The following is a 10,894-nucleotide window of genomic DNA, read 5'->3' on the forward strand; positions in this document are numbered from 1 at the left end:
TGGAACACCTCTGCCGCCGCCGGCGGCCCCGGTTAATCCTGCGCTGGCTGGGGATGTTCACTACCTCGCCTGGCCTGCAGGAGGTCGTGGGTGCGATCCCGACCCTGACGCCTGCTGTTTTTCCCGACTGATGCTGCGAGATTATTAATTGTGTTCCGTTTCTCTCTCTCTCCTTTCTGCCTAAACCACAGATTACAACTGCCGGGCGTACGAGAGGTACGTTCGATCGATTGGTTAACCGTCGGACAAAGACGGGATGCTATATACCCTATACACTACACTATACACTACACTATACACTACACTATACACCGCACTATACACCGCACTACACACCGCACTATACACTATACTATACACTACACTATACACTACACTCTGCACTACTATACACTACACTATACACTCCACTATACACTACACACTACTCTATACACTACACTATACACTACACTATACACTACACTACACACTACACTATACACTATACACTACACTATACACCGCACTATACACTGCACTATACACCGCACTATACACTACACTATACACTACACTATACACTACACTATACACTACACTCTGCACTACTATACACTACACCAGTGGTTCTTAACCTTGTTGGAGGTACCGAACCCCACCAGTTTCATATGCGCATTCACCGAACCCCTCTTTAGTGAAAAATAAAATGTGATTTTTTTTCAAATTCAAGACATAGATATGTTTTTTACTGGTACACAAAATGAGCCGTGCATGAACATTACCTTGTTCAAAGAATAAAACCAACACAATGCATAAACTCACAACAAATTACATACCTGGAAATCAATGTGACTTCTGCTGTTGCCTTTGAGAGATCAGTTCAGATATGCGTGGCTTCACCTTGGCAAGTGCCACTCTCATGTCATTTTCACAGCAAAGTCTGTTCCTTTTCTTCGTTTTTATGTCCAGCATCCTCGAAAAGGATTGCTCACAAAGATATGTTGTAACAAATGGTATAAAAAAAATCCAGGGCTTTCTTAGCAATAACTGGATACTTGTTCATTTGTCGACACCAAAACGTTGAGAGCGTTGTTGTTCTGAAGAGTTGCTGTTGAACCTGGCTCTGCTGAATTTCAATGATTTCGTCGAGGAATTCATCATTGACATCTGCTGTTTCAACAGCAAACGTGAACGGCTGTCTCACCCATGCTGGATATGACTCTCTTGTAGGGAAATATCCGTCGAGAGACTTTGCAAGCTCATTTAAGTGCGTGGCAATTGTTTGCTTCAGTTCCGTGGATACAGAAATATCTCCGATTCCAGACACATCTTCGATCTTACTTGCACAGTCGTCCAGAAGCGGGAAGTTTGCGAAGTTATTGTTCTCTGTTCGTCGTTTCCATAACGGTAGCTTTTTTTGAAAAGCCTTCAGGTGTTCTTCCGCTTCCATGATATTGACTCCACCACCCTGCATCTGCTGATTGAGATGATTGAGAGCTGCGAATATATCAGCCATGTACGCTAAAATGAGAATGAACTCAGGATTTTTGAAGCAATCTGCATGGCAGTGTTGGTGCTCTTGCAAAAACAGGGCTAATTCCACACGCATGGCAAAAACACGATTCAGCACCTGTCCCCGGGATAACCACCGAATATTAGAATGGAGCAGAAGTACCTCAAATTCAGAGCCCATTTCTTTACACAGCTCACTGAAGATGCGGTGCCTCAGAGCACTTTTTCGCACATAGTTCACACATTCCACCACAGTTTTTAATACTTCTGCCATTTTTGGAGGTAAGGTTTTTGTTGCCAACGCATGCCTGTGCAGAATACAATGCGTCACAATGATATGTGGTGCATCGGCCTTTACTAGCGCACCAAAACCAGACTTTCTTCCCAGCATGACTGGAGCTCCGTCCGTACAAACTGCAGAAACCATATCCCATGAAAGATTGTTGTCTCTGAAGAAGTCATCCACAAGCTTCTTCACATCGGCTGCCTTCGTTGTTGTTGTAAGAGGCTTACAAAATAAAAACTTCTTTTATCATGTCGTCTTTCACATAGCGTACAAAAACAGCAAGCTGGCTTAGATCAGAAACGTCTGTGGTTTCGTCGAGTTGAAGGCTGAATTTTGCCGGGCTTGAAATCAGATCCGCGACTACTTGAGCCAAGATGTCTTTACTCATGTCTTCTATTCTGTCACTGACGGTGTCATTTGAAAGGGGAATTTGGGATAATTTACCTTCGGCCGCTATTCCGAGTATCAGATTCGCCATCTTTAATGCAGCTGGTTTCACAAGTGTTTCACCAATGGTGTGTGGCTTGCCCTGCTTTGCGATCAGGTAAGCAACTTCGTACGATGCTGTCAGGATCGGTTTGTTAACAGGTACAAATCCAAGAGCAGGCAGAGTGGCCCTTTCATCGAATCTGGCTCTCTTCACCCTGAATTCAGCAAGTGTTGTGTTCTTGTATTCCCCGTCTCCATGCAGCTTCAAGAAGTGTTCCTTTAGTTTTGCCGGTGCAAGACTAGAGTTGCTCAACTTGGCGTTGCAAATCATGCAGATAGGACGCTCACTCCCATCACGTTCCGTGATACATGAGAATCCATGTTGTACATATTCGTCCGACCACTTTCTTCTTTTGCCCGACATAGTTAGTATGGATAAAATATTAAAGAAATCACACGACGTACGACAACAACAGTCACACGTTGACTACTGAGTACGCACTAAATTCCCCGCAGCGCTGATTGGCCAAGCAGTGTAGCATGATCATCTGCAGCCAGTGATGGCCAAGCGGGCCGTGTGTGTCATCACAAATTTACACAATAATTCAAGTGTGTCCGGACCTCCGTGGCGGGGGCTCTGCCGAACCCCTGAGATCGACTCACCGAACCCCTGGGGTTCGATCAAACCCAGGTTAAGAACCACTGCACTACACTATACACTCCACTATACACTACACTACACACTACACTATACACTACACTATACACTACACTATACACTACACACTACACTATACACTATACACTACACTATACACTACACTGTACACTATTATACACTACACTATACACTACACTATACACTACACTACTATACACTATACACTACACTACTATACACTACACTTATACACTACACTATACACTACACTATACACTAGTGCTGTACTAGTATACTACACTATACACTACACTATACACTACACTATACACTAGTGCTGTACTAGTATACTACACTATACACTACACTATACACTACACTACTATACACTACACTACTATACACTACACTTATACACTACACTATACACTACACTATACACTAGTGGTGTACTAGTACACTACACTATACACTACACTATACACTAGTGCTGTACTAGTATACTACACTATACACTACACTATACACTACTGCTGTACTAGTACACTACACTATACACTACACTATACACTAGTGCTGTACTAGTATACTACACCATACACTACACTGTACACTACACTATACACTACACTATACACTACACTATACACTACTGCTGTACTAGTACACTACACTATACACTACACTATACACTAGTGCTGTACTAGTATACTGCACTATACACTACACTATACACTACACTATACACTACACTACTATACACTACTATACACTACACTACTATACACTACACTATACACTACACTATACACTACACTATACACTACACCAGGGGTCACCAAACTACGGCCCGCGGGCCGGATTCAGTCCATCAGGCCCGCCGACGGTACTTGAATTTGGTTGATAAAACGTATGGAACACGAGACGTTGTGATACAATTTAAATTTTATGTTTAGAATACTGGGAGATCTTCACGCGTGCGGAGACCTCCTGACTGCTATGTTCCTTAAATTGACTCTTTTACATTTTAAATCATTGTATCCAGATTTTCTTGTTTATTGTAATGTTTGCTTATTTCGCGCCATGCCAAGTCCTTCCCCGGCTCGTGGTAGCTCCGCCTACGCTCTGACGTTACCATGGTTTCCATGGCAACGTCATGGCAACACGTTACCATGGTCTCCATGGCAACACACACACAAACACGCATCTTTCCCGCCCCCAGATTTTCCAGCTGTCAACACAGGTCCGACGCTCCAGAAATATTTATTTATTATGCGGCCCATGCTCATCATTCATTCAGTTATCCGGCCCACTGTGAAAAAAGTTTGGTGACCCCTGCACTACACTATACACTACACTATACACTACACTATGCACTAAACTTTTGGCTAAGCCATCGAACAAAGATGGTCACGGGCATCGCACGTCCCTCCCTCCCTCCCTCCCTCCCTCCCTCCCTCCCTCCCTCCCTCCCTCCCTCCCTCCCTCCCTCCCTCCCTCCCTCCCTCCCTCCCTCCCTCCCTCCCTCCCTCCCTCCCTCCCTCCCTCCCTCCCTTCCTCCCTCCCTGCCTCCCTCCCTCCCTGAGAGAAGGAACCTCGTCAGGCGTAGCTCTGCAGTGTCCACTTCCACGGAGTGGGAGTGCCGCTCGCCGACATGGCCGCCGCAAGGATCCCGACGAGTGTTTTGTGCCGCCCCCCCGCCCGCCCGCAGCGACTGCAGCCGGGGCGGCGCCGGCAGCGGCAAGCCGATCCCGCTGGTGCTCTCCTCCCCTCCGTCGCCGTGCTGCGGCGACGAGAAGGCCCGCGCCCCGCTCGTCGCCCGCGACGCCGCTGCCGCCGCCGCCGGCGCCGGCGTCGCGGGCGACCACCGGCGCTTCTTCGGCTCCGGCCTGGGGCGCCGCCGCGTCCCGGCGCTCGGCGACAGCGCCTCCTCCGCCCGCCACCTCCTCCGAGCGGGAGGCTACGGGCGCGACGATTACGGCGTCGGCGGGGAAGACGACGAGGAGGACGACGAGGAGGAGGAGGACGACGACGAGGAGGACGACGAGGAGGAGGAGGAGGGGGAGGGAGACGGAGTTGCCGGCGCCGGCGGGAGGCGCGAGCGGAGGAGGCCGCCGCGGCGGCGGCGGCGGCGGCGGCGGAGGAAACGGCTGAACCTGTCCGGCGGCAGTCAGCTGTCGCTGGGCTGCCTGTCGGAGCGCGGCGCCAGCGACAGCGAGGGCTGCTACTGCGTGGCTGACGCCGACGCCGCCGCCGAAGCCGCGCGCCGGCAGGACCACGCCGCCGGGGCGCGGGCCATCGGCAAGATCTCCCGCGGGGCGGACGGCAAGTTCGCCATCGCCGGCGGCGGCGGCGGCGGCGACGGCGACGGCGAATTCGACGGCGCGTCGTTGCCGCCGGGCTCCGCGCTGACCGCCTGGCCGTCGGGCTCCAGCGTGGTGGAGGTCTGCCCCATGGGGCCGCGGGCGCGGGCCCGCTACGCCTCCACGCCCGCGGACGATTGGCGGTGCCGGCCCGGCGACGCGGCCGGAGGGGCGGGCGGCGCCGGCGGCGGCGACGGCGGCCCCTCGGGCGGACGGCGCGGCCTCCCCTCTCTGCCCGACGTGAGCCCTGTCGTCCCGCAAGTCCCGGCCGCGGCGGACGCTCGGCCGCCGCTGTGGGGAGGCTCCGGCGGCTCCGGCGACGACGGCCCCCGCTTCTTTTTGTTCCCGCCCGACGCCGGCGGCGATCCGGCCCGAGGACGGCCCGGGGGGCCCGCCGCCGCCGCCGCCGCCGGTGGGCCCCACGAGCCTGGCCGGCCGAGGAGACGGCCTCCGCCGCCGCCGCCGCCGCCGCCGCCGCCGCCGCGGACTCGCGCCGGCGTCGGCGGCCACGCGTCGCCGGGCCGGTGCCGCGACGCGGCCGAAACGGAGCTGGACGAGCTTCTGGCCGAGAGTTTCTCGTGGAGCCCGGAGTGCCGGGCGATGGCGGCGCGTCCCAGGACGCCGACGGCGGTGGCGGCGGCGCCGCCGTTGCCGCCGCCGCCTCCGTCTTACGCCGGCATCGACGTCCTGGAGGCGTGCAACATCGCCGACCGGCTCCTGGAGCTCACGCGACGCCAGAAGGGGGCGGCCGTTGCCGCCGTCGCCGCCCGGCGTAGCCCCGGCGAGCAGGCGGCCAGCCCGCAGAGCAGCGGCCGCGGCAGCGTCGCCGTCGCCGGCGCCGGCGTGCCGTGCGGCGGCGGATTCGGCGGCGGAGGAGGGGGCGGCTTCGGCTATCCCGGCATGCCGTGCGTTGCCGGCGGCGGCGGAGGAGGTGGCGGTGGCGGCCTGACCCATCCCAGCATGCCGTGCGGTTCGCCTCAGACGGAGAGCAGCGGCGTCCACAGCCAGGACGGCTCGCAAAGGATGATGGGAAACGAGAGCCTCTACTCGGAGCTGGCGAACAGGTGGGTGCCGCCGTGCTTGACGTTGCCGGCACGTGGTGCCCGCGTGCAGCGGTGTGGACGCGGCGGCGGCGGTGGTGCGACGGGCAACAACGGTAACCGCCATTGGCCACTAGGTGGCGCGGACGTCACCACGGCACTTGTGTCCGACCCGTGGACGACAGAGGGCGCCGGTTCAACTCCAGGGGCGTGGGAGTTGAAACGATGGGGGGGCGGGGGGTGGGCGAGTTTCTTAGATCTGCCACCACCACCACCCCCAACACCGCCACCGCCACCACCACCGCCACCACCGCCGCCACCGCCGCCACCACCGCCTCCACCGCCACCACCACCGCCCGTGTCCACCCTGCGGCCGTGTAAATGGGTACAGCCGTAGCTGGTGGCGGTGGCGGCGGTGGTGGGGCGAAGTGTGGGTAACTCCCAGCTCTTGCGAGTCGTCCTGGCCGGCGTGGCAGAGGCCACTTCCACCAGCAGCGGCACGAGCCGGCTAGTGCAGGGCTGCGCCTCTAGCTGCTCTCTGACGACGACGACGACGACGATACCACCCCCCCCTCACGCCCCCCCCCCTCCCTCACTCCCCCCCACCCCATCACGCCCCCACCCCCTCACGCCCCGCCCCCCCCCCCGCCAGGCGTGAGCTGTCCGTGGACGAGGGCTACGAGTGGGACGTGGAGCTGTGCGGCGAGTCGGCGGTGATGCAGTCGCTGCGTCTCTACGTCAGCCGACAGCTCCAGCGGCCGCACTCCTCCGACTTTGCGCGCGAACGGCCGGCAGCCCACGCTGGCGGCGGCGGCGGTGGCGGTGGTGGTGGTGGTAGGTGGAGCCCCAAACACCGCCGTCGTCGTGGCTACCGTCGTCGTGGCTACCTTCGTCATCGCTATAGTTGTTACCGTCGTCATGGCTACTGTCGTCATTGCTACCGTGGTCATCGCTACGGTCATTGTCACCGTCGTCGTGGCTACCGCCGTCATCACTGCAATTGTTGCCGTCGTCATGGCTACTGTCGTCATGGCTACTGTCGTCATCGCTACCGTAGTCATCACTGCAGTTGCCACCGTCGTCATGGCTACTGTCGTCATCACTACAGTTGTTACCGTCGTCACGGCTGCCGTCGTGGTTACCGTCGTCATCGCTACCGTTGTCATGGCTACCGTTGTCATGGCTACTGTTGTCATCGCTACCCGTGTGACCCTGACGCTAATACTACTACTCTCTCTTCTCTCTCTCTCTCCCCTTCCTCCCCCACTCTCTCTGCCTCTCCCCCACCCTCTCTGCCCCTCTCCTGTTCCCCCAGCTCTCTCTCGGACGGGCATCCCAGTGACCTCCCGCCCCTCCGTCTCCATGGAGGACCTGAGCTGCGGCGGCGACGTCGCCTCCGCAGCCGTCGCCGCGGCGACCACGCCCTCCCCCTCCCCCTCCGCCTCCGCCGCCGCCGCCCCGCCATCGGCCCGGCGGGCCGACGGCGGCGCCGACGCGGGCCTCCGGGCGGACCTGGCGGCCCGCTGCGCCGCCCTGAAGGCCGAGTTCCTGGCCTACCAGCGGCACTACCGCCCGCAGAGGGGGGGCGGGCCCGCGCCGGCCGAGCGGCCCGGGTGGGCGGCCTCGCCGGACTCGGACGAGGAGTACGAGCAGGCCACGCTGCTGTGACGTTGCCACGGAGCTCCGATGCGCACGCCGAGCCGAGCACGGCACGGGTTTGGTTTTTCCACCGGCGCGCGTGGAGTGGAGTCGGTGTGGGGGGGGGGGTTGGCGTGGTTCTTTTTTTTTTTTCCCACCGGCGCACTTGAGCCGAGCCGGCGGGTGGCGTTGGCGCGGGTGTGTTTTTGCCCACCGGCGATTTGCCGAAGCCGAGGCGGAACCAAGACGCGTGACGGACACCGCCGCTGGCATCGCGCGAGTCTGACTCTGGGGTCCCAGCAGGGCCACGCGCGGATGATGCCCAGCACGTACGTTGAACTTCTCTCGCGCCGTGCGTAGCCGACCACGCTCGTCGGCGGTGCCGGGAGAACGACGCGTTGACTCGCGCGCGACGCCAGCGTCCGGGTGAGGCACACTGGCACGCGCCGAGCCGAGCCACCGTATCGGAGTCGGCACGGCATGGGTTTGCTTTTTCCACTGGCGCACGCGAGCCGACCTAGCGCGCGGTTTGGCACGGCACCTACGGCACGCGTCCCCCCAAACCCCCACCTACCCCCGCCGGCACACGCGCCGGCGACGCCGTCGCCGCGGCCGGGGAAACGCTGGCCACCGACCCACCTGGAGCGTGGAGAGCGTCCACGGACACCGATGCCCGACGTCGGCCCGGTACGCGGGCCGGACGAGTTGGCCTGCGGCGGGCCCGGGGCGAGAGACCGCCGCCGACGCTGCCGCAAGGCCGTCGGTTATCGGTCACGCCGCCGTCGGCTGCTGGATGCGGGCGCGAGGGAGAAACGCGAACGGACGGACGGGCGAAAATGCGTTGCCCCGCATTGAAACGGCCGTACGCCGCGTGGACCCGAACACTCAGTTTCCCCTGCACAAGATCACGGGGTAGGCCGGTTGAGAGCTTGGACGGGTGAGGGCGCGCGTGTGTACGCACTGTGTGTTGAACTTCTTTCGCACCGTGTACGTGGCGGCGGCGGGGGGGGGGGGGGGCGGGGAAGGTCAACAAATGAAACGCACGCAAAAAGCAATTCAAAAGAAATTACTTTGTCGTTGTCGATGATGATGATAATGATGATGATTTAATGGTGCCATAGCTCTCAGTGGCTTCGTGATGTCGGAAGGGAGAGCGTTCCAGACGGCCTGCAGAGGCGCACCCGAGAGCTTCGCTTCGACGCGGGTGACCACCGTCTTTGTTCGACGGGTCCCGGGCCTCGCCTGGGTCGACTCGGCCTCAAACGAGTACCCGGTGCGATATGCAAACATCGCCGCTGGGGAGACAAAGGACGGCCGGGAGTGGCGCGCGACGAGGCGGCTTTGTTCCGACGCTCCGTGACGACGTCTCCCTCGCTCACAGCGACGAGAAACGAAGGGGTCCACGTGGGGGGGGGGGGGGGCGGCGGGGGGGGGGGCGAGGAGGAGAGGTTAAAGGCGCAGAGACGGGGAGAGCGCGAGAGAGGGAGAGGCACGGAGGAGTTGAGGCGAGAGAGGGGGCGTTCGGTGTCCGGACATTTAATTGGCTGCGTCGTCCGGGGGTTTGGTGGAGGGGTTCTTCTTTTAAAGGTCGCGGCCAGGCCGATGTCTCGGCCTAGTTGTCCGCGGTGTTCACGCTCGTTTGGGGGGTCACCGTGGGAGTACGCGGGGTGGGGGGGGGGGGGGTGCAGGGAGAGAGGCGAGGGTGCAGGAGGGGGGGGGTCCACGTCGCTCCCCACAATGACGCGTGGAGGTGAAGTTTTTGCGGACAGTTGAAGCGCTTCGTGGGGGGGGGGGGGGGGTGAGCGGGCAGCGGAGAGGGCGGGCGGACGGGGAATGCAGGGTGGAGATGGGCTCAATGGGACGTGGAAATCAAGCGAGAACCAGATTTCAAAATCATCTGGCTCTCGCCTGATGATGCTGTTTGTTGTAATTACCGGCGAAACGTCACGGTACTCGAATGTGTAAATGTTGTATTCGGTTTACTACACTATACACTACACTATACACTACACTATACACTACACTATACACTACAATTGTAAATGTTGTAGTGGGTTTACTCTTCAACATACTACCGGTTAGCGCTGTGCCATTATACTACACTATACACTACACTATACACTACACTACTACATACATGTCGACCCCCTTATCAGTGCCCTACCGTATTACGGACCAATTCAGACCTTGTTGCTCACCCCGTGCCCCTTATGAATCTCAGCGTTCGTTCCTACAAAGTCCCATCACAAGGGAGAAACACAAACAGGTGGACACACATCATGCGTTGTTTTGAAACGGCTGTTCGTCGTGCGGACCTGAAAGTTACATTTCCCTGTACACGAATACGGGGTGGAAAACCGCGTGGGTTATCAATTCTAGATTTGAAGCTTTCGTGACTGCAAGGATCCATGCTCTTTGGTTCTATTCGGTAAAGTCACGTAGGTAAAAAAAATAAAACGACAAAAATCACGACGTTTCGGCCACAACACAAGTAGCCTTCTTCAGGTGAAGGAACAGAACTGTCGGGACGACAGAGCTTCATTGAAGCTCTGTCGTCCTCTGTCGTCCCGACAGTTCTGTTCCTTCACCTGATGAAGGCCACTTGTGTTGTGGCCGAAACGTGATTTTTGTTTTATTTTTTACCTACGTGACGCGTGGGTTCAGTTCAGTTCAGTTTCATTGATTAGGTGTATAGCCCCGTGAGCCATTCGGCTCTTGAATCGGGTGCGACCGCAACAAACTAAAATAAATGTGAACAAGAAAAAAAACATCTTAAAGTGACTACTGCGCGCAGATAGACAAATCCAGGAACAAAAAAACCCAGCAAAGCCTCCCAGACAAAGCCACCGCACGCCAACGCTGTGTGCAAAAAAACAAAATCCCGGTGGGATGCAAGTCAAACAGTAACAACCACGAGACAATTTAGATTAAAAGTTACCAGTCTGACCCTGTAACTACAAACATACAAGCGTGGCTAAACCTA

The 10,894-nt window shown here is 57.6% G+C and overlaps 1 protein-coding gene across 1 annotated transcript in view; it reads left to right on the forward strand.

The window, feature by feature from the left end:
• The window catches only part of LOC142906274 (uncharacterized), a 65,199-nt gene extending 55,880 nt beyond the window's left edge, over nucleotides 1-9,319 (forward strand). Inside the window, exons 13-16 of the mRNA XM_076053754.1 lie at nucleotides 192-216; nucleotides 4,582-6,297; nucleotides 6,926-7,107; nucleotides 7,589-9,319. Coding sequence (XP_075909869.1) covers nucleotides 192-216; nucleotides 4,582-6,297; nucleotides 6,926-7,107; nucleotides 7,589-7,941 — 2,276 coding nt within the window. The 3' untranslated portion in view covers nucleotides 7,942-9,319. The remainder of the gene's footprint in view (nucleotides 1-191; nucleotides 217-4,581; nucleotides 6,298-6,925; nucleotides 7,108-7,588) is intronic.
• The last annotated feature ends 1,575 nt before the right edge of the window (nucleotides 9,320-10,894 follow it).

The sequence above is a fragment of the Petromyzon marinus genome, chromosome 62 (assembly GCF_048934315.1).
Source record: "Petromyzon marinus isolate PM22_M1 ecotype Great Lakes invasive population chromosome 62, UKy_Petmar_22M1.pri1.0, whole genome shotgun sequence".
NCBI lineage: Eukaryota > Metazoa > Chordata > Hyperoartia > Petromyzontiformes > Petromyzontidae > Petromyzon > Petromyzon marinus.